The following is a 23,996-nucleotide window of genomic DNA, read 5'->3' on the forward strand; positions in this document are numbered from 1 at the left end:
CTGGTTTCCTTTTTTGACCAAGTGACAGGTTTGCTGGATCGTGGAAATTTGGCTGATGTCGTTTACTTGGATTTTAGCAAAGCTTTTGATAAGTTTCCCCATGATGTTCTGATGGATAAGTTGAAGGACTGCAATCTGGATTTTCAGATAGTTAGGTGGATAGGGAATTGGTTAGAGAACCGCACTCAAAGAGCTGTTGCCAATGGTGTTTCATCAGACTGGAGGGAGGTGAGTAGCGGGGTACCTCAGGGCTCGGTGCTCAGCCCGGTACTTTTTAACATATTTATTAATGATCTAGATGAGGGGGTGGAGGGACTACTCATCAAGTTTGCAGATGACACCAAATTGGGAGGATTGGCAAATACTCCGGAAGATAGAGACAGAGTTCAATGAGATCTGAACACAATGGAAAAATGGACAAATGAGAACGAGATGCAATTTAATAAAGATAAGTGTAAAGTTCTGCATCTGGGTCAGAAAAATGAAAAGCATGCCTACTGGATAATAAATAAATAATCTGGGAGATACCCATTAAAGTTGATGGGTGATTAATATGAAGGAGGGGGAAAAAGAAAATACAACTATATTCAATGAGTAATTTCATTGAGGAATAGTTATGGCCATGAGGGTAGGCGGTTTTTAAAAAGGGATTCGGCAGATTCGTGGAGGAGAGGTCCATCTGTGGCTACTAACCATGGTGACTGTTAGACTGTAGGTCTTTCCCTCTTCCTATATGTAGTTGTTTCTTTTCATGAATAAAAACTATTTTATTCTTTAAGCAGCCTGGTGCTCTGTGCATATGGAATGCCAGTGCTGATAGGCAGCATCAGGGGATGGCTTGGCCTGGGTATCCTGTCTCTTGCTCCTCCAGAGCAGCCAGTTGGCCCCAGTGTGAAACAGAACATTGGACTAGATGGACCATTGGTCTGATGCCACAAGGCTCTTCTTTAGAGATGCTCAAAGACCCGCCCTCTTAGATCACCTCCTGTGTGCTGGTGGCGACCAGGCAGTCAGTCGGGTGGTATATTTGGCAGTTTGCACCTGTTTGTGCCTCTTCTCAGTAAGTTTCAAGGGCAGAGGTGCAGGCACAAGGCTCAGTGCCCACTCTGGTTTTTTGGGAAAGCTCTACCATGAAGTTTTGCTCAAAAGCCAGAGCATTGCCCCCATCATCTCTGATGTGTGAAAACATTTTCGTGTGAGGTCAGCCCATTGGTGAGCCTCCAAATCCACCCCGCCCCCAGACATTCAAATTCTACCTGGCAATTCTAAGAGGAAAGCTAATGATGGGGAAGAGGGTATTCTCTTCCCTATATTGGTGTTTCTCATTGTACACTCATAATGTAGGAATGGCATATGCGTATCCCTAAGTATGCACTTGTCTTATGTCCAGAAAGCAGGCTCAGATCTGGATAACGGAAGCCCCTGAACTACCACGTTGCTCTTTAGCTGCAATGAAAAGAGACAACCGCTTTTTCAGCAATGTTTTATCATCAAACGTGATGCTTTTTTGCAGGGGCTCAGAAATTCATAACCTTCTCCTTCCGTCAAACATCCAGGAGGGAAATAATCCTTTTATTTTTTATTAAATCTGTTAAATTAAATTTGTGGCCCCCGTGGCTTTAAAATATCTATAGGAGGCAATCCTCCAAGGAGGAGGGGGGAAGGGGCAGGGCCAAGCAATTTTGCTGTCCTGCGTAGTTTTGCTTCCAAAAGTTCTGTCCCACATTCCGCCATTCAGTTTGCACCAACCGGTACTTCTGCGGCATTTCTGTAATGACAACTGGGGACAGACGGGTGGAAGAAAAACACTAGTCGGGCAGCTCCGCTCTGTGATGTGGACAACCCGGATCAAAATGACATAACCCATAAACATTTTGGTGGGGATTGGGGGGGGGGAGTGAGTTTGAAAGCACGCTCTTTGAGAGGGAAAAGTTCCCCCGGTGGTTACGAACATCTGCCGTCCCCGTCTTTTCTTCCTCGTTTTGGGTAAGTAGTCTTGATGGCAGCTGCTCGATGGGATGCGGGAAGCTTAAAAGATTAAAGGAAAACCACTGGATGTGGCTGGAAGGAAGTGGAGGGTGTGCTTGTCTGAAGGGCTCTGTTTGCTTACTGGTGGCTGAGCAGAAGATTACAACCAGCCTGTGACCTCCAACAGAGAGATCACATTTGGCATTGCAGAAGACAGACGAAAAAGAAGAAGGAGAAGCCATCTCCTGTTCTATCCCCACTCCAAGAGGGCAGCGAAAGGATGTGATTCTGCACAAGTGCAGTAAAAGCACAGACTCAACACAATGGAAATGGTGGTGCTTTTTCCCCCTAAGCAACAGGGCTGCCATGGCTCTTCCTGGGGCAGGAAACCTTGCCCTGAATTCCCATTAGCCACCACCAGCGGCAGAAAAATTTAAATGCAAAATAAAATTAATTTTTGAAAACCGGGATTACTAGCACAATGATAAAGGAAAAGAAGAGTTCATTTCTATTATATATTGGAGTACCCAATGAGCCCCCTTCAAGGATCTCTGCCTTGCCGTGGCAAGGGGGCTTGCATAGCTTAGTGAAGCTATGAGCTATGCCATGCAGGGCTACCCAAGACGGACAGGTCATAGCTGAGAGCTCTGACAAAAGGTGATCCACTGGAGAAGGAAATGGCAAACCACTCCAGTATCTTTCCCATGAAAACCCAATGGAAAAGTTGGAGGATCATTGTCCATGGGGTCGCAATGGGTCGGACACGACTTCGCACCTAACAACAACAACAACAACAACACCCAATGAAGTTCTGAAAACCCTTCCTCTCCCCACCACAGATCCCTTTCGAGGTAGCTGAGAGAGCTCCAACAGGACTGTAAGATCAGCTCCAGCAGGACTGGGAGTAGTCCAAAGTCATCCAGCTGGCTGCATGTTGGGGAGTGGGGAATCAAACCGGCTCTTGGGATTAGAGACCGCTGGATGGGAAATGGCGATGGAGGTGTATATGTGTGGTATTGGGCCCTTCCATCCCTGTTATCTCATAGAATCATATAATCATAGAATCGGAAGGGGCCATACAGGCCATCTAGTCCAGCCCCCTGCTCAACGCAGGATCTCCAGGTAACGAGATCTGGCAGTAGGGGATGGGAAGGACCCTGGAGAGCTGCTGTCAGTCTGAGAGGGTCATTGATGGACCCAGGTTCTGATTCAGTCCAAGGTCGCTTCATGTGCGTCCTGTTACAGCCCTTCATGCAGCTAAGGTTTTAAAACTGGGACGGGGGGGGGGGGACCCTGCCATGCGCCTGCAGAGCTCTGGATTATTAAGTCATATATAATCTTTCTGTTTGTCGAAGCGATTTTTTTTTTTGAGTACATAGATACGGCTTACCCGCTTCTTAGGACAGTCCTCTCAGATCAGCTTGTCGTTGACTAGGTAATACCGTGTGGATTTGCAAGGATTCCCCCCCCCCCATCCCCCAAGTAAATGCATTATGTACATGGCTTACAGACTGCTCTGGTTGTCTGTATCAATCATGCTGTTGTGCTGGGAAAGAGTACAGTGTTTTCTGTCCGTGCAGGGTTATTACAAATACGCCCCCCCAACTGATTTTGGGGTGTGTGCACATAGTGGTTTTGCCATTAGCCCACCCACGGTCTCATAATTAGGGTTGCCTTCTCTGGGTTGGGAAATACCAGGGATTTGAGAGGTTAAGGCTGGGGAGGGTGGGGTTTGGGGAGGTGCGGGGCCTCTGCAGGATACATTTAGCTGAGGTTGACCTGAGCCACCACTTCCTATGGGCCCTCCCCCTGAGCCTCCCTCCTATGGCACCCACTACAATTCCGCCCAACCCACTGGGCTATCGGTAAGCGTTAATTTAATGTTCTCTCTCTCTATTTTTCTTTTTACTGTTCTGTGTTGTTTGTTGTTATCACTTTATTATTTTAAAAATAAGTCACCTGTATTGTTTCTGTTTTATGTAAACTGCCCTGAGCCTTCGGGGAGGGCAGTATATCAAAACAAATAATAATAAATAAATAAATGCCCTAGAGCCCACCCTCCAAGCCAGGGAGATCTCTAGGGGCCATCTGGAGGATGGTAACCCTACTCGTAATATTTAGCAGTGGCATTTTTTTTAAGTAGTTGAAAAATAGCCTTCATAGCGACACTCTAGGAAGTTCCCCTTCTCTCTATATTCTTTACCAAAGAGATTAGGGGAAATTCCTAGAGTGTCACCCAGAAGTGCTGTCATATCCTAATGCATGAGTGTGACTCCATCCTTAAAGAAAATTCTTTAGAGAGGGGTCTTGGCTCATTGGTACAGTATAGTACATACTATCTTAATGCACAAAACTCCAGTGGGTATCACAGGTAGCAGGGGTGTGAAAATCCTTTACTTGAATCCTTGCAGAACTACTTCCTGTTCTGATAGCTGTTGCTCAGCTCGACTGTGCAGTGTCCTGACTCAATACATGACAGCATCATATGCAATTCCCTCTCCAGAGAGATTCATCTGCCCCCTTCTCTTAATTTCTTCTGCCAGTGGGTCAAGGTTTTTAGAATGTTATGTCTGGCATTCCCTCACTGATTCGTACTGGCCATTTCGCTCATTCGTGTACTTATTGGTTTGTCTCTTAACTGTTTTAAATTTATTTTATACTTATATTTATACCTTTTATTTTTGTTTTGATCTTTCTGTCGGTTGCCACCTTGAGGACTTTAAACTGGGTTGAAAGCCGCTTCAAAATGTTGTAAATTACATAATTCTGCTTTCTGCTGAATCAGAATTGTTTACTCAGACTGGCAGCGGCTCTCCAGGGTCTCAGGCAGAGAGAGACCTTTCCCACCACCTCTTAACAGATCCTTCAAGCTGGAGGTGCCAGAGATTGAACTTGGGACCTTCTGCATGCAATGGATACCTATGCAGGTTACATAATTCAGTGGGTGTGGTGCAAGCCAGTTTCCTGAGTTCTAGGCTAAGCTGGTGGCTTCCTGGTAGGGTCCAGAAACATAGTTTTCAATCTAAAGTGGAGTGGAATACAGAACAGGATGAATTTAATCTTTTTTTGCCCCCTTTCTTTCATGGTGGTATACCTCAGGATTATGGATGAGAGGATTTTCTTCATTCCATCCGTCTGCACTATACCGTTCTCTGCTTCATTTGCCATCCAGCTTGACTCGGAGAACTGCAGAGATTAATTTTACAAGTGGCACGTCCATTTGTGTGTTTTCTTGAGCAGATTATCAATGGGCACCCGAGCATAGATACATTGACTAAACTGCAGAACAACCACCACCGCAACAAAAGGCACCCTGGAGTAATCATGCAGTGGCCTCGAGATTCCTTGTTGCACTGGTGTTTTGTTGAATACGGGTAGCCTGTAAGGGAAAACTAAGGAGATGGACTAAAAACTGGTGCCAAATGTGCATAGGCAGCATGCTAAACAATGTCCCAGAACCCCAAAAAAAACCCAACAAAGGGAAGAATGAGCATATTACTAACGCTGCTCCTGTAACAAGTTAGCCTGGCCAAAACTGGAAAATCTAGAGAGGAATTAATCTGCTTGCTTGTTCTGAGATCAGTCAATGAAATTGGCATGCAGGAAATTTGGAACCGGCAAAGCCAAGCCTTTCACATAAGTTTCTGCACTTTAGTACTTTCTGCACCCTAGATGGACTGGTCCCCCAGAAGCGCATCCAGGTCCGGCCTGGGCCGCCAACCAGTGGGGCAGATCAGGTCTCACTTGCTTGCTGATGCCATGGGAGAAAGTGGAGAGGAATTGCAGCAAACTGCCAAAATGTTCTAGGAACCCCTCCCCCCCAAATCACTATGGTTTTTACCATAGAGGTTTCAGGAATTCCTAGAGTGTCACTCTATAGGTATCCCTGAATACTCTGTAGTAAAAACCATAGTGATTTTTTGGGGGGGAGGGGTGGTTCCTAGAGCATTACCCAGAAATGCTGCCCCTTCTGGGTTTTGCCAGTCTCCCCCTTCTTCCACTGCATCAGTTCACTCAGCGGCCAGCCAGCTGTTATGTGCCTCAAGCTTTTAACCAGGCATTTGTCCAAGCCTTATGTATTTGGGCTGCTGGCTGGCTGGGTGGCGAGCAACAGCACTGGGGTTGAGGGGAGCCCATGGTGTCCCCTGCCCTCTGGCACCCTAGGCTATAGACTAAAGCTGCCTACCAAATAGCTCCTACCGTGGGAATGAATCTCTCCAAGAAATGGTCATTTCCAGCAGATTTATTTTTAAGGCTTAGAAAAATTCTCAAGGGCATGATGTATCGGTCGGCTTTTAGGCTTGAGGCCCTGGTTGAGGACCGTCATGCTTCTTTGGGGCCAGGGATCACCAGCCGGTTGGAGGTGGCAGAGCGTAGTGCTCTTTGGGGGACATAGGCAGAGAGACGGTCTCTCAGGTACACTGGGGCCAGACCGCGTATGGCCTTGAAGGTGAGAACCAAAACCTTAAGCCTGATCTGGGTCTATGTCTGTCCTATTTTGCCACGATTGCCCGCTGGAAGAGAGGGGGAAGGAGAAGGCAAACGTGCTGGCCAGGCAACGGTGCCCCATCTGGCTTTACGCACCACACTGTTTCCCCAGCTCCCTTGTGGGTTTCCAGGCTATTGCGGTCCCCCCCCCCCCCCCCCCGTAGCCTGGGTCCCCTGAGGACGCAGGCATCCCGGAGAGGGTTTTGTTCATTGTTCAGGAGACAGCTCAATTCATTCCCCCCTGCCTACTCCTTTTGGCTCCGCTCCCCAGCTGCTTGCATGCCTCCTTCGTTGCAGAGTGAATAGAATTATAGTTTCGGTCTGGAACACAGGGGGTGGGAAGGCGATGTGTGTCTGCTTCGAAACGAAGAGGAGGAAATAAAGAATCCGCAGGGTTTTATGGGATTGACTGTGAGCTCGTTTCCGGACTCGCTTCCCTAAAGCGCAGCGCATTGGGGAACTTTGAGTCCTTTGGGAAGGTTGTGCCAGATTTTTGCAAGCTATAATGGCACTCCTGGGAATTCTCCCTGGGTTTTGGAGCACCGAAGGACCAGGCCTTCTCTAAGTGGGAAGGGCATCAGCAGCCTCCTATTGTTCTGTGTAGTATGATTTCAAAGAGCTGTATGCTGTGTGGAGCGGTGGTGGGAAGTATTCTCAAGTTGACTTATTTTCAACCCCATAGGTTTTCAAGACAAGAGGCATTCTTTGTCAGATGAGATTGAAACATTTCCAGGCAGAGCCACATCACCCCCAGCTGAATCCGGTCCTCAGCTCTGTCATTAGGGCTAAGAAGAGTGCTTTACCCTTCTGGCTTCCTTTGCCCCACTTCAAATTGGGGAGGCCGGCCTCCAGGTGGGACCTGGGAATAACCCGGAATCCCAACTCATCTCCAAACAACAGAGATCAACTCCCTTGGAGAAAATGGATGCTTTGGTGAACTTTAATGCAATGTACCCCATTGTGGTTCATGTCCTCCCCAGGCCCAAGATTCCTGGCCCCAAGGGTGTCAAACTGGGTTTCCGGTCTGGTGGAATGTTCTCCCTGGAGAGATCATGGCCCTGCGGGACTTTGAACAGTTCTGCAGGGCCAGTAAGATAGAGCTGTTCCATCAGGCCCATGACTGAGGACAGGAACGACAATAAAATTCTGGCCTCCCTGCCCCAAACATCAGAATCTCCCCAATTGGGAAATTAGAGGCGGGCTTAACTAACTGTATGGAGAATGTCTGATGTAGAGGTTAAGAGCAGCAGCTTCTAATCTGGCAGCTGGGTGACCTTGGGCTAGTGACAGTCCTGTCAGAGTGGTTCTTGGAGAGCAGTTCTCTCAGAGCTCTCCTAGCCCCCCTGACCTCACAGGATGTCTCTTGTGGGGAGAGGAAGGGAAGGTGATTGTAAGCCACTTTGGGAATGTGTAGTGAAAAGCAGGGTATAAAAGCCAACTCTTCTTCTTTTCTTCAATTGTTATTGCATCAGTGCTTTTACCTTATGATTTATTTTGTCCGTGTTATTTTATCAGTGTTTTCTACCTGCCCTGAGTTATTTTTCCTGCCCAGTGTTATTTTATCAGCATTTTTTGCTTGCCCTGAGCTTTCAGGGAAAGGCAGATTAGAAATAAATCATCATCACCATTATCTAACCTCCAGGTGGGACCTCACCTGTAGGTGGGACCTGAAACCGCACAGTGTGTTTACATTTCCTAAACCAATACCCTTACCTCTGCACCCTACTGGATCGCCATCCTTTTGGAAACTCAACCAGGCCTTAACATTTGAAGAAGATCCCCTCAGATTTCTTTTTTCTCCCTGCCTCATCTTTGGAAACAGCAAGCCCACCCTGACCTTCCAAGGTCGGAGGGCTACAAGGAGATGCAGTCAGTTCCCCAGACTAAACAGCATGTGTTGAGGGAGTACTGGGGCTGGGACTTATGCCAGGGATGCTTGTACTTGTTGAACCTCCTTCCAGGGAATTGATCCTGCCGGTTTTAATCCGTAGCTTTAAGCACCACTTACACGCTTCTCTTAATAAACCTCATCGTTCTTCGGGAAACACTGTAGATGCTTAAAGGGGATTTAGTAGGCGCATATGGTTTTCTTCTGTCTAATCACACTCTAATTCCTGTTCTACCTCTAATTTAGCACCAAGGCAGACACAGCTGTAGGGCGAGAGTCCTTTGTGTTCCCAGAAAAGAAAAAGGTCAAGTAGGAAATAGTTTGGGGGTGTAACAAAAATGTCAGGCTGATATATAGCTTTGTCCAGTTTCCTTCAGCTTTTTCCTGTAACCATGAGGGCTAGGAACTTGCTTATTGGGAAATTGTATGTTTACATCTTTATTTACTTCCTTTGTATGCTGTGCTTCGTCCCAGTGGTTTACAACAGTGTTCTTCCCTCCTCCATTTTATCCTGGCAACAACCCTGAAAAGTAGGTTAGACTGAGAATGTAGGTTAGACTGAGAATCGCCCTCCCTGCTGCCACTGGTCCCCAGCCTGAAAAAGGTTGGGGAACACTAATTTATAAGATGGTCACGCTATATAGGAGCCTCTTGTGGCGCAAGGAGCCTCTTGTGGCGCAGAGTGGTAAGGCAGCCATCTGAAAGCTTTGCCCATGAGGCTGGGAGTTCAATCCCAGCAGCCGGCTCAAGGTTGACTCAGCCTTCCACCCTTCCGAGGTTGGCAAAATGAGTACCCAGCTTGCTTGCTGGGGGGTAAACGGTAATGACTGGGGAAGGCACTGGCAAACCACCCCGTATTGAGTCTGCCATGAAAACGCTAGAGGGCGTCACCCCAAGGGTCAGACATGACTCGGTGCTTGCACAGGGGATACCTTTACCTTTACACGCTATATGTTGCTGAGGTCCGGCATAACAAAGCCAGTCATGTAAAAATGATATAACTGGCCAGCCGCACAGGTAAGCAGACCCCACCCCAGAATTCTCTTTCCCTCGTTTCTCCCCCAGCAGTCCTGGTGAGCCAGGATAGGAGCTCAAAGATCTCCCTCATTTTCTTACAACTGGGCCGTGCCACCATATCATCTGTTTTGTGTGCTCAGTTTGTTTTACAATGCAAGAGCTTCCCCACACACACGCACGCACATGATTTCGGATTGGCCATCAGAGAGGAGGAGAAGGAGGAACATCCAGCACCCTGCTTTTATCTCCTTAGTGGCCTTCCGAAGCACAACATAAAGAACTCTGCCGTGTGAGGCGCAGCTGTTTCGTGGACTTGATAGATAGCCGCGTCCCTGACATTTTTATTTCGTGGTGCATTTTGGTGTGCACAACGACAACCACTTGAACAAGTGGCGGTGATTTATCTCTCCAAAGCTAGGCTGCTGCGCGACAGCTCCTTTTCAGAGCAGACAATAGCTGCATTAACAGGAAAACATACAAACAGGTTTTTGGGCAAAATGCTGACACAGGATGCTTCGAAACAAACGATTGTGTGCTTCGGAAAGTCATGAAGATGAATGCCTTGTTGAGAATTGAGCTGTTGTGTTTCCTATGCACGGAGAGCAGTATAGCTGCAATTCATGTCCCGGTCCCCCGCCGCCGCCGCCATCAGGTCCCACTTAGCAGGATAGCCACCCTTTCTCTGATCTCTGGTCTAATTTGCCCTTGGGTAGACGAGAAAGAAAATTTCAAGCTGGCGATGGCAAAAAACTTTATTAAAACAATAGAACGAGTTCCTAGGTATAAAACCTCATTTTCGTGTTTTACTTCGTCAGAGAACTTATTTATAATTTTTTTTTTCAGGGATACTAACAATGACATCAACACACTACCTTATATTTTATACCTTATATCTTATATTTGAAGCCATATAACTTGGGTCTATTAATATCAAAGGTCCATGAAGGGGTCATTTATAAGATGAAGAAGAAGAAGAAGAAGAGTTGGTTCTTATATGCCGCTTTTCCCTACCCGAAGGAGGCTCAAAGTGGCTTACAGTCGCCTTCCCATTCCTCTCCCCACAACAGACACCCTGTGAGGTGGGTGAGGCTGAGAGAGCCCTGATATCACTGCTTGGTCAGAACAGTTTTATCAGAGCCCTGGCGAGCCCAAGGTCACCCAGCTGGTTGCATGTGGGAGAGTGCAGAATCGAACCCGGCATGCCAGATTAGAAGTCCGCACTCCTAACCACTACACCAAACTGGCTCTCCAAGCTACATGTTGTTGAGGTCAGAAGTCTGACCTGCAGCTCTCAGTGCCATTTTAGAGCGGTTTAAAGTCGCCACGGCTGCAGCGGGACTGGGCTGTTTTGTTCCACCTGTACCAGTTAAGTGCTTGAAAAAGCATGGGAGCGGGGAACAAGATCACCTGGAACTGTCCCAGCATGGGCTTGATCAGGTTTGGGCCATTTCTGAACAGCTATATTTTGATCTTTAACAATGTTTACAAACACAAGTCAGAGCCGGGGCTGCTATTCCATGTGGTTTGGCTCCAAAGTGCCAGGTGTTGTAGACTGTCCTCGAAACAGGTTAAACAGTTCCTCTGTGAGGCAGACCTTTAACAAAAGGAACCAACCTCCGCCTGACTTTGAAGCTGGCAGAGAAGCTGCTTAAGAATAGATTAATGCAACATATAACCTTCCGCAAGATGTTAAATTAATGTAATGGCAGAGAACTTTGACCAGTCATCTTTGAGAGCTGGGCAAGTTCCTTTTTCGAGCTGTATTGTGTTTCCAAGTCCTTAATGCCTATAAGATGAGCCTCTTGTGGCGCAGAGTGGTAAGGCAGCAGACATGCAGTCTGAAAGCTCTGCCCATGAGGCTGGGAGTTCAATCCCAGCAGCCGATTCAAGGTTGACTCAGCCTTCCATCCTTCCAAGGTTGGTAAAATGAGTACCCAGCTTGCTGGGGGGTAAAACGGTAATGACTGGGGAAGGCACTGGCAAACCACCCCGTATTGAGTCTGCCGTGAAAACGCTAGAGGGCATCACCCCAAGGGTCAGACATGACTCGGTGCTTGCACAGGGGATACCTTTACCTTTACCTTTAATAGCTATAAGAATCGTCTCTGCTAATGTGTGTCTCTGATGGTGCCATAGATTATTCTATGGCTTCGTTGTATATTATGGTACTCAGATTCCTCGTACATGAGGATTAACGATCGGTGCTTGTTTTGCTGTTTTTTAAGAATCCGGAGTCTGTTTCCAATTGATTCCATTTGGATCCAAAGAGAAATCTGAAGAAAGGAGAGGCAGGAAAGGGGGTCCTGCCAAACCTCAGAATTTCACTCTACAGTGGCTTTTCCCAGGCTTTCCTCCTGGTTAGAACACCACCCTGTGGGAAGTAATGTCAAAAAGTCCACCAAGGGCTGAAGTTACAGAAGAGGTGAAAACTACTAAGATAAATTAAAGAGAAATTCCTCTTTGGCAAAAGGAGAAAAGAGAGTAGAAGGAATCAATAACTATACCTCACAGGAGAGCCAGCATGGTGTAGTGGTTAACAGCGGAGGCCTCTGACCTGGAGAACCAGGTATGATTCTCCACATTTAGTCAGCTGGGTGAACTTGGACGTCACAGTTCTCTCAGAGCTCTCTCAGCTTCACCAACTTCATAGGGTGTCAGTTGTGAGGAGAAAAAAAGTATTGATTGATTGATTGATTGATTGATTGATTGATTGATTGATTGATTGATTGATTCATTCATTCATTCATTCATTCATTCCCTTTATTGGCATTCCATAGCATTGCAGCGTATAAGAAAGGTCATTCATTTGTTCATTCATTCATTACCTTTCCTGGCATTCCACAGCATTACAGAATTACAGCATTTGTAAGCTTCTTTGAGACTCCTTCAGGTAGTAAAAAGCAGAGTTTAAAAAAAGAACCCAAACCCAACCAGCTCTAACAAAGTGGCTGTTACTACATTCATCAGCCTTGAGAAACAACTGTTACTCTCAACCCATTTGGAATAAGGTGGGTGAGCCTTCTAGCTCTGAAGGAAAGCCAGAACATCTCTATCATATTTACCACCAATACGGTGTTAAATAAGTGATTGTTTACTGTTGGCTAGTGATGCTTGGGGAGACTTTTCTAAAGCCCTGTTAAACAGGGCCCGTATGGCTGTCCCGGTCCAGGGATGCATACGCTGGAAGCAAAACAGGGAGGTGGGAGGGACACACACCACTCTTAGGAACATAAAAGATTCAATTGCCCAATCGGGGAAATGAGATGGCTGCTTTCCACGTAAGGAGCTTTATAGTTTCTTTGCTATATTTAGGCCTCTAATCATTCTCCCGTGGAGGAGGAGGAGGAGGAGGGCTCCCACAGGGACCTCCTGTTCTCCCCTCCCATGTTTTTCTGGGAATGAGGGGGTGGAACGTAAGGGGTTAAATCCGTCACAGCGGGCTCTCCAAATGGACCGGGCAAAAGCCGCTCGGCCGGGTCGGTTGTCAGAATAATGTTTAGCCAGGTGTTAATCTGTGTCTCGAGGGGGAAGCGATGGAATTCATTATTCATTCCGCCAAGGGAGGTCACGGTCTTGGGAGGCTGCCAGGCCCGAAGCCCGTCTCTCGGATTTACTGACATGTGCCACTTGCAATGAGCGCCGCTGAAGTCCGTTTGTGGAAGTCTCTTGTCAGGCAGCCAAGCCGGCAGAGGAGTGAGGCATTCGGAGAGCAGCCCCGCCGAGGCAAGGATCGCGCTTGGCAGGGAAGAAGGGTGCAGAGGGATCAGCTGGAAGGGCGAAAGAGCTTGCTCTTTTCTCTGCTGTTTTTGTTTTTTGCTTTGTGCTTCGTTGGCTTCTCCATCCTCAGAAGCCCCTCTCCTCCACAACAACAAAGCTCTCTCTCTTTTTCTCTCTCTCTTGAGTATTTTTTTTTTTTTGCAATCATCTAACCGCCCAGAGCAAGACAATGATCAAGTCAAGCTGGTTTTATGTCAAGTTCAAGTATGCAGAAAAGGTAAGGCGATCTCTTTCCTTCCTAGCACGATTTTGGGGGGGGGGGGTGTTTTTGGGCATCTCTCCAGCACAATGCCCCCTTCTTCCGGCACTGGTTTTTCTGGCCCTTTAATGTGGCCGCAAAGTTTCACGGAGAGATGAGCTGCTTGTGGCGATGCTCCTTCTTGGATGAAATCTGTCCAGGGTCTGGGAAATCCAGCAGCAATAGAGCGATGTTGCAGAGAGAGAAGGAAGGGAAACCTTGGGTCCAGAGGTGAAACCTGCTCTTTTGCAATAGCCCCAGGAGAGTGACGCTCCTTTCCACCCCTTCCTCAGTGGCTAGAGGAAGAGGGAATGCTTGATCCTGTGCGGGCAATGGAGAAGGAATGCTTCTCCTTGAAACAGGAGCTGGAGAAGGCTAAAAACAGAGCTGCCTCTTTTGATCCTCGGAATAGCAGAAACATCCTCTGTGTATCCTGAATTTGTTTTGGAGGAGAGAGAGATTTCCTGGGATTGAACGCTGAGACTGGAATTGCCAGCATCGATTTTGCCTCTTTGCCGGCTGAAAGCTGTGGGTCGAGGATGCCTCCTTTCCTTTCCGTGCAAACTCCTCCTTTGAATCACAGCTGTGCCTGACTGAGGTGTCCTCATCCCCCCCCCTCCCTTGTGAAATTGCTCCTTGTGTCCTGTGCAACTTGGCATAATCCCGGGGTCAGAGGGCACATGATTCCAGCAAGCTTGTCACAGCTGTGCAAATCCGGTCTGGTCAATAGTTTGATGAGAAATCTCCTGGGAAGATTATGGATCCTGTTATGAGCTCCATGGCTGGGGAAGGGAATATAAAGTTTGCATCAAAGCAATCTGGGACACCACAAAATGGAACGTTGAGGGGTGTGGACTTATGTTTGGGAAAACTTGGGAGATAAAAGGTACGTGTGTGTGTGTGTGGGGAATGTCATAGCTGAGGTTTGCTCTGGTTCATGTTTGTTGTTATGCATTCATTTTTTGTGGAGGTGGCTTACCTGTCTTGCAGATACCTTTTGTGGTTTCCTTTGCCTGTGGCCTCACTTGCTTGGTAGATCTAGTGAGGTGTGTGTGTGTGTGGGGGGGGGGTAAGCGGTAAATGGGGTATTTCTGGGAGTTGCTCAAGACATATAATTCTTGGGCCATTTGACCTGTGTGAATAGGACCCTTTGATGCAATGTTCAAGAAATCTTTAAAATGAGGATGTGCCAGAGGAAAAGTTGGCGTTGGCAAGCAAATTCAGTAGCCTGTGGCAAATGAAATGCTTTCCAGCCCCGTGATACTGTGGTTTCAAGGCAGGTGTAACGGCAAGTAATAAAAGAAAGAATCACTCTGTGATTCTCTCTAGGCGGCTTTCCCTCTTACTCTGTTTTGGCCTCTCCTTTCAATTCTCTCTCTTGGATTTCTCCCATCGTCCATTTCTTGTCTCTCCCCCTCAGGTCACGAGCAAGCAGGGAAAGTTGTGTGTTTCATTTAACAAGATTGCCCTCCTTGACCTGGAGTATGGCAGGCCATGTGTTTAATCAAGTCATGGAGCTGAACAGTTTGATGGCTTCCTTGCTTTTTATTCTTGCCTTAGGATACTGCAGAGGAGATGTATCCTATCTGCTTTGTGGTGGCATCTAAACATGACTTCAGTGCCCCATAAATGGTCTTAGTAAATGGTTGATGTATTTCACTTTGTGCTTTAGATGGTTCCTCAGCACCACCAGTTAAAGAATCTCAGTGAACCCTTTATGAGGGAAAACCCTTCCCGGTATAAGACTTGGAATGTTGCTACCAGTCTGAGTAGACCCTACTGAATTAGAAGAATCAGTGGCTTGTATGTGTGTAAAATACCGTCAAGTTGTAGATGACCCTGAAAGGAGTTTGCTAGACAACTGGGGTACAGAGGTGGTTTGCCATTGCTTTCCTTTGCAGAAACTTCCACGGAGATCTTTATTCCAGCTACCAACCTTGCTTAGCTGCTGAGATCTAGTGCGATCAGGCTGTACCATGCTACCTATATACCACTTGGAATTTGATTCATAAAGGAATGAATGTTCCTTCAAGGCTGCATTAAATGCAGAAACCCGACAGGCAACTGGTTCCATGGCTGGTGGGCGAGCATAATACTCCTGTCTCTTATATGATCTGTATTCTTGGTGCTTGGGAAGCAACACTGGGGGGATTTCTGGAGTTCTGGCTCTGCTGGTGGACCTCCTGATGGCACGTGGGTTTTGGCCACTGTGTGACACAGAGTGTTGGACTGGATGGGCCATTGGCCAGATCCAACATGGCTTCTGTTATGTCTGGGGCAGTGATGTTCTGTATTCTTGGCGCTTGGGGGGCAACAGTGGAGGTGCTTCTGGACTTCTTGCTCCACTGGTAGACCTTCCAACGGCACCTGGGCTTTGGTCATTGTGAGACTGTTGGACTGGCTGGGCCATTGGTGTGATCCAACATAGTTTCTCTTATGTTCTTAGTCCAGTACTATAACTTGAGAGTATACCAACCAGCTGGGGGATTTCCTAGTGGGACATTATTGTAGAAGACCTCTAGCAATCTCAGGTTCACTGAGCCAACTGGCCCTTGCAATGCCAGCAGCTAACTCATAGGGATACAACAACAATGACAGTGGATGTCTAGCTTGAGAACCTGCAGTCCAGAGGAACTTCCATCTGACCCCACTGGAGAGGAACTCAGTCAACCCAAGGGGCACCAACTATAGTGCCTCTAAGTGGGGTTGTTGGGTGCCATAGTTGACAGGTACAAATGGGCACAAACCAGCTGATGAATTAAAATTCGCCATGAATTTTAGCTGGTTTGTGGTTTGCAAAATGATGCACCTGAACTGAAAATACCTATATGAACTTCCAGGAATTTTGCTGCAGTTGGTGGTGGTTTGTGATAGTTCCTTATGAAGCAAGAAAATAAAGAGCCACACCAGTCACAAAGGCCAAGGCTGATGGTGCAAAATGAGGTTAAAAACATATGTTATTAGTTAAATAATAAAAAAGGCTTCCCTACACATTTGCCAGTGGGCTTTCTCAGGGGAATCAGTTCGTCTTTCAAAAGTTCGTCAGACAACAAGTATAGGATCAGCTTGTCATGTTTGGTTTAAATGGTTCAGAGCTGTAGGTAGCAGAAGGCAGGGATTCAAATTTTAAATAGCTCAGAAACCACTATGAACCTCCGAGTTCATATGGGCTAGTGGTCTGGCTTGTGATTCAGCCACAAATTGAACTGCAGAAATGTGGCTTGTGACCTCCCCTATTGACAGGTATATCCAGCAACTTTGCGTAAGTGAACAGTGTAGACAGTGCTCAGATGGGAAGTTGTATGAATCCCCCATATATGTTGCCTGGAATAAATCATATATATATGAATTATTCCTAAATTATGATTCAGGTGGATAGCCATTCTCAGCAAAACAAAGTCAGGAGTCCTATGGTACCGTTATGACCCACAACTTTTTATTCAAGGTGTACGCTTTCGTGTGCACAGCATTGTGGCTGAGGAAGTATGCATGCACGTGAAAGCTTATACCTTGAATACCTTGTTGGTCTTAAAGGTGCCACTGGGCTCCCACTTCCTTCCTTCCTTATGATTTAATTATAGAGGAGAGGTTATGACTCAGTGATAGAATCTCTGCTGGGCATTCAGAAGGGCCCAGACCTGATCCCTGATGTCTCCAGTTGAAAGGATCAGGAAGGAGGTGATGAGAAAGACCTCAGCCTGAGACCCTGGAGAGCCACTGCAGTGCCATTCTGAGAAGAGAACACAGACTTCAATAGGTTATGGTCTGATTCTGTATAAGGCAGCTTTATATGTTTCCTTTAGAGAAGCATCATGGGAAATCTTATTTGAGAAGGTACACTACACATACCCAACCACATAAAGCAACAGGGATTGCGTATTATTGTTTCACGTGCCTTCTGATAGAGAAATACCAACCTCGAGAGTTCCTTGCCTTCAAAATGGCAGGATCAAGAAAGGTGGGCTATAAATTATAAAATTAAAATAAAATGGAACGTGTGCAATGGGAGTGATGTTCTTACAGGCAATCCCATTGTTCATGGGGTCTTTCAATGTTCTGTGGATGAACCCTAGTTCTCCCCCACCCCCCTTTCCGTCTGTGTATTGGAGCAAAGAATAAAAATATGCAAAGAACAAAGTAACTCCAATGGTGGGGGTGGGGAGAACATTGCCTTTTTATGATCTAAATTTTTAATTGAGTGCCAAGGAATATTTCCAGCACAGTGCACAAGATATATGAGCTTGGGGAGAAAATGAGGAGAAAAAATGAAAAGAAAAAAAGGCTTTGCATAGTGGAGGATGCAGAATAAGTTAGTCATATATTCAGTTTTGTGTGGTGACCTCAGCTGAGAACGTTTGTGATCAGGGTGGCTGAGGACTGACTTTGTATTGGGTTAAATGTAAACATCCCCAAATCATCATTTGCCTTGGAAGCACAGAAGCTTTATGCAGTATCTGCGATCCTCCACATTTCCTGGATAAGGGGGGGGGGGGTGCTGTTCAAACAAATTACCAAGATGATCTGACTCCAATGATAACAAGAGAAAGAAATTTTACTTTTCAAAAATAGAAGCACATCTCATAGGACATGTTCATGTAGATGCATTTTAATTATTGTGCACAGATTAACTTTGAAAAGATTGGCTTGCTGTAGTCCTTAACCCCTCAACCCCTCAAGATAAGAGAGAAAAGACAGTTCCTCTATAAGATGAAAAACAGAAGACAAGCAAGGGCCAAAAATGGTTCAACATCTGATCAATGAGAGGTTGGAGCCATTACCATGTGTACCTGGGGGGGGGGGGAGGAGAGCAAGCTTTTAGGCTGCAACCTTAGCCTGTAAGCAAGGGAGGACAGTTCCCAAATTCCCTTTCTTAAACCACCCAGAACCTTTGCTGGCCTGGCTTGGATTTAGGACTATCTCCAGGGAACAGTTCCCTGGATAAGATGATAGCTTTGGAAGGTGGATTTCATGGTTCCAGATTTCCATTCATCCCTTCCCAGGCTTTAGTTTTGGGACAAAACTTTATGGTAGGAAGCAAATTCTACCATAGAGGGTTTTTTGCTCCAAAGCCAGAGAGTTGCCCCCAGTATTGTCAACATCACTTCTGGGTGACATCAGCATACTGTGTTAACTTTCAGCGCTACTCCCTGCTCCCGGAATGCGCACCCCACCCATCTGCATTGATGAGGGATGTAGCACCCCTATCTTCTTACTGTTTCCACTTGAAAATGTCTATTTCTATTTCCCTTTCCTCTAGCATGACAATTTCTTATTTTCATGCCATTCCCTTGTTTCCTTGCACCAAATTACTTCCATAGAACCCCTCAGTTTTTTTCTCAACACTCTACGGGCATCAGGCAGGCTGTTTTCTATGCCTATTGCACATTCAAAGCACATATCTTTCAAAACTATATGTGAGTTGCCAGCAGCTCTGTGAACGATAGCAAAAGGAGGACTGTTGATCAAAAAATGCATGAATATAGATTGAAACATGATGGGGAAAGCATTCACCAATGACTAAATAAAAAGCTTAGGGGAGTGAGCAATGAAATTAGGACCTCCTTGGGAGGCATCTCAGAGGCAATGGAGAGGTAGAATAGTCTAGTGGTTATAGTGCTGAACAAGGCACCACAGGGATCCTTACTTATCCGTGGGCAGGATAGTTTCTCTCAATATAAACTACACCGCAGAGTTGGAGAAAGAGAGACCTCCATTTGTCAACCTGTGCTTCTTAGAAGAAGGGTGAGATGAAAAATACCAAATAAATGACAGGGTGTCGTCTTTGAGCTCCCCTACCAAGGGTTTAAGTCTGCACCCCCAAAATCCATAGTGACCTAATGTGCAGGTGCATGTTTCTGCTTCCTTTTCTGTAATGTCTGAAAACTAAGCTTCAAGTGGAAGTGATTTGACAGTACATCCTCTTGGGCATGAATAAGATGGTGAGCCCCCCCCCTCCCTTGTGAGGAAGAGAAGAAACAAGAATGCTACACAGAGGGAGGCACAGAGAAATCAGTCGCATGTTGGGGAAAGCAGCTTTTAACCCTGTAGTACATTTGGAAAGTACAACTGGTTATAGCCAGATGGATGAATAGTCAGGAAATGTCAAATGTCAAAAGGTGGGCCCAGGGGATATTGTGACTGTTTCTGCACAAGGAGCCTGCTTCTGGACAGCCTCTGGTTGCTGGTGGGCTTTAGAGCCCCCCTCCATATGACATCACCTGCATCCCAAGGCTGTCCAGGGGCTGGCTCGTGTTTTGCCCAGATATGCCTCAGGATGAGGGAAATCACAAAAAGTGGATTTGCCACTTTTTATTTCATATCCCATCGGTGAGTAACCAAAGGCAAGCCACATTTCTGTTTTCTGGAGGTGGGAAAGGGGGGGCAGGTTATCGAGCAGCCTTCTCCTGATCATACAGGGATCTGAGCACTTTGTTCTTAAGCCAACCATTTACATAAATAAAGTCCAAAAGAACACAAATCCCCCCAAAAGGGGGGGGGGAATGCTGTATCATTCTGACGTTTCTCCATAGCAACGTAGCAGGGTTGATTTTTATTTAAAATGCATCTGTGTTGTGGCATTACTGCACAGCATTGTAGAAGTGCCTTTAAAAGAATTAATTTCAGGGATCAGGGGAAGAAAGTTTCAGTCCACGAGAGAACTGCTGTGCTGTGATTGGTGGCTTGCTGTGATTGACAAGCCAAGGAGCGGGGGGGGGGGAGGGGAGAAGTTCGGCTTGTTTTCCCTTGCAGCCTAATCAGGAGTCAAAAAGCCATGATGGGGCAGAGGGAATGTGCAGGAGAGGTCTCCCCTGAGTAGGGCTGCAAACGCGAGGCTTACCATCCTGCATTTGCAAGCACGAGGCCACACATATTATACTCCTCCATGCAGAAACAGCCTGTGTGTCAGCCTATTCCTGTGTAATGATTTTTCCTCCACTGGAAGGGGTTCCCTGTACCATCTTTGAAAGTCAAATCAGAATGAGCTTAGAACTGTCCCAGTCAAGGCATTTTGTTAAGGATCTCTCTCTCTCTCCCTCTCTCTCTCTCTCTCTCAACTTCGTTTGCTTAATTGGACTTCAGCTGCCTGCCAGAAAGTGCTGCCACTCAATTATTTAAGAACCAGAGGATTTGTGTTTGTTTGTTTGTAATAAGTGATAAAAGATTCAAGAAGGAATGGGACTCTGCTCCTACAGCAAACCCAAGCTTTTGGAGCAAGCGTAGAAGGGCCGCCAAAACATCCAAAGGAGGAAGTAGACTAGGGAAAGTTCAGTAGGATCACTGGATTTCCTATTTCAATTAGAACCTGTGTCTGGGTTCCGCTGCAGCCGCTGCAGGGAGTAGCTTTTAAAAACTGAACGGCAGTCCACTGGGCTCCGAACATTGCTCCAGAGGGAGGAAGGGCTCCTCCCCAGACCTGGGTATTTGTTTTCTTGTACAATGGGAATAGAAATAGTTTTAATGTTGGAATTTTACTATTTTATTGTGGGGTTTTATGATAACCTACCACAAGATGGCTTGCCAATAGCGGCAGAGAATGAATGAATGAATGAATGAATGAATGAATGAATGAATGAATGAATGAATGAATGAATGAATGAATGAATGAATGAAAGATATTTCAGCTTTCCCTATTCACCAGGGACAGTCCTGGGTTTTTTTTGGGACCTCCCCCCTTGCAAATCATTGCCCTTGTTAAAATGCTATTCGTATAAAAGGCACACAGTTTTGAATTCTCAGGGCTCAGGTGGCTTCCTTACTCACCTCTAGAAGTTCACAGGTGGAGGAAGATCTTATTCATCATTGTTAGAATGCTGGGCTAAGAATCTGGGTGACCCACTGGCGTATGGATTGTTATCAGTTTGCCCTGCATCATCTGTCCAGGCCGAGTATCAGTAAGAAAGGAGGTCTATGAAGATATCAGGCTGAGCTCCTTGAAGTCAGGGTGGCATTTGTTTAAAGGCAAATTTAAAATTCAAATATTTATATCCTGTCTTCCCCCTTTAGGCTCAAGACAGCAAACAATTCATAATTAAAACGAGGAGTTCAGTCAAAATATGCAATTCCAAAAAAATGTCTCCAGTTCAAATCCCATTGTGCTCTGCAGTAAACTGAACAATATTGTGGCATCTTATTTAAAACCATCTAACCGGGAGCCTGTTTCATAAAATGGAGGCCCACTGTTGAGAAGGACTTGGCTTTATAAGATTCCAAGTGAGGGGGAGAGGGAGGGCTGACGGACACAGTGGACACACAGCAGAAGTGCCAAACAGAGTGCAACACAATTGTCTTGATCCTATGCTTTTGTAGTCTAGTATTTGCAGCAACTGTGTCACTCCCCCCCCCCATTATGCAATTGAAATCTAGCAGAGGATTGGGGGGGGGGGGGATAGGGATGCCAGTTCCATGTAGGGAAAACTCCTGGAGACTTGACACCAGAGCTTGGGGATGATGAGAACCTCAGTGACCGTTTGTGCACTGGGAACTTCACTGCCCCAGCTCCCGTGCAGGAGCACAAATCTGGGCCGGATGAGGTGCACCAGGCCAAATGCTCCCCCATGTGGGTGCAGGAAGAGGTGGGGCAACCTGCCATGACTAAAACACCAGCCTGCATCCCGGCATGAAACCTCCAGTGCATAAACGATCAGTGTCATACAGAGCCATAGAGCAGGGATAGTGAACAATAAGGCCCTGGGATTCCAATATGGTACAGCAAATCATTCCAGTGTAATAAAGAGACATCCAGGGAATCTTCAGCCTTCAGTCAATTCTTTAATAAGCAGGATTCTTAATCAATCCCAATGTGTTTCGCTGCATAGCTTTATCAATAGATATCACGTTTCAAATTGTTTTCAACTGGAAACTTCAATTGAGAAGAACAATCTCTTAATGGAAAATCTGGTGTTGACGGTTTTTAACCTGAATACCATTTCAACCTACCAAAGACTGTTGTAGAAAGTTCTGTAAGCAGCCACTCCTAGCTTAAGGCATTTCTTAAGACTTCCTGGATGTTTCTTTGAAGACTCTGTTCACTAGGATGGAAGACTCCCTCGATGTCTGTTTTTGACATAACATATAATTTGTTGTAACATATTGGAGTCCCGGTGTCTTATTGCTTGTTCCTTGTTTGGTCCTCCAGTGGGTCCCTCCCCTCCTATTTCCTTCTTGATCGAGCAAGGGTAGCAAACCTGAGGCTCTCTAGATGCTCATGGGTTACAATTCCCATGAGCCCCTGCCAGCATGGCCAATTGGCAGGGGCTCATGGGAATGGTAGTCTATGAATACCTGGAGAGCCAGTTTGGACAACCTTCCAAAGCATTTACTTTCTCCAAGGGAACTGACCTCTGTAGTCTGGAGATGAGCTGTAATTCTGGGGGAGCCCCAGGTCCTATCCAGGTGGAAAGTGTCCCTACATAAATAAACTGGCAGGGGGGGCCAGTATAGCAATAAGCCCACCAAATTCAAATTCAAAAAACCTTTAATGGCATATAAAACATCATGAGAACAAGGGTAATTCATAATTATAATTAATTGATAAAAATTATATAGTCTAGATAAACAAGTAAAAGAAATAAAATAAGCAGTAACCAACAGTGGATTCCTCCAGAATGCCCAGCAATCAGTAATTTCCACCGGTTGTAGGTGCCCTTGGTCTAGACCTGATTCTTGCCTAGCCGACTGCCCTTTCGTATCACAGTAGCCAAGAATTCGGCCACCAGTTCCGTTATTTCTGGGGACCTATCAGCTAACAAATGTCTGGTTATTCTGTCCATAGGGTCAGAAAGGTCCATTGTGATAGGGACAACAAGTTGTTGTCTAAGCATAGAATGTGATGGGCAGTAGAGTAGAACATGTGGCACTGAGTCAGGCTCTAATTGGCAAAATTTACAAAGTTTGTTCCCAATTGGTACATTGCTGTACCACCATTGCTGAACAGCCTCATTTTCTTGTGTTTGTGTTGCACTTCAGATAACCAAAAGCCAAGATGTGTTCCCAGAAAGGAATGGGTTGGTGCTCACTAATTAAATTAAATTAAATGGAACCATTTTATTCCGTTGTCCAGAAACTGTTCCGACGAGCTGAGTAACAAATGGGGTTCAAAGGTCTCTGTGTGTATCTTAATCCATTTAAAAGGCAGCGGATATTATTTCCTTGGCTCTAGCAAGTCGGATCCTATATCCTGGGTTATTTCCTTGGCTCTGAGCAAGCTGGATCCCGTATCACATGTATCACGATATACATTGGAGACGGCGTGCCAAGAAAGAACGTGGGTGGGAGCAATGATACACCGCGGGATCCAAGGCTGAAGTTGAGCAGGGCGAAACTTCCCTGACATTGGCTGTGTTTTACTTGCCAAGCAACCCCAACATGTCTGTCATTTGACTGTAGAATTACAGCTTTGAGAGGAAAAAATAAACCCAGAGAAGGACCAGTGGCAAGATTCTGACACTGACAGGCGAGTCAATGTGATGGGAAGTTATCCTTGCGGAAAGAGCTCATGATGGCTTGCTTCACCTTGACTTCCTTCCTTCCTTCCTTAATTAATTAATTAATTAATTAATGCCACCCTTCCAAAAAGTTCCTGGTGGCTTCTAGATCATCCCCGTGATGTCATCTCCTGTT

General features: G+C 46.1%; 1 protein-coding gene across 6 annotated transcripts in view; it reads left to right on the top strand.

Annotated features, from left to right (window-relative positions):
- AUTS2 (activator of transcription and developmental regulator AUTS2) overlaps positions 1–23,996 on the top strand; it is a 675,677-nt gene that overhangs the window by 163,122 nt on the left and 488,559 nt on the right. Inside the window, exon 1 of one of the 6 annotated variants that reach the window (XM_077312661.1) lies at positions 13,076–13,355. The exons of the other annotated variants lie outside the window; for them this stretch is intronic. Within the exon in view, the coding sequence (XP_077168776.1) occupies positions 13,308–13,355 (48 nt within the window). The 5' untranslated portion in view covers positions 13,076–13,307. Of the gene's footprint in view, positions 1–13,075; positions 13,356–23,996 lie in introns of those variants that run through there. 6 annotated transcript variants of the gene reach the window in all.

Source organism: Paroedura picta, chromosome 15 (genome assembly GCF_049243985.1).
Source record: "Paroedura picta isolate Pp20150507F chromosome 15, Ppicta_v3.0, whole genome shotgun sequence".
Taxonomy (NCBI): Eukaryota; Metazoa; Chordata; class Lepidosauria; order Squamata; family Gekkonidae; genus Paroedura; species Paroedura picta.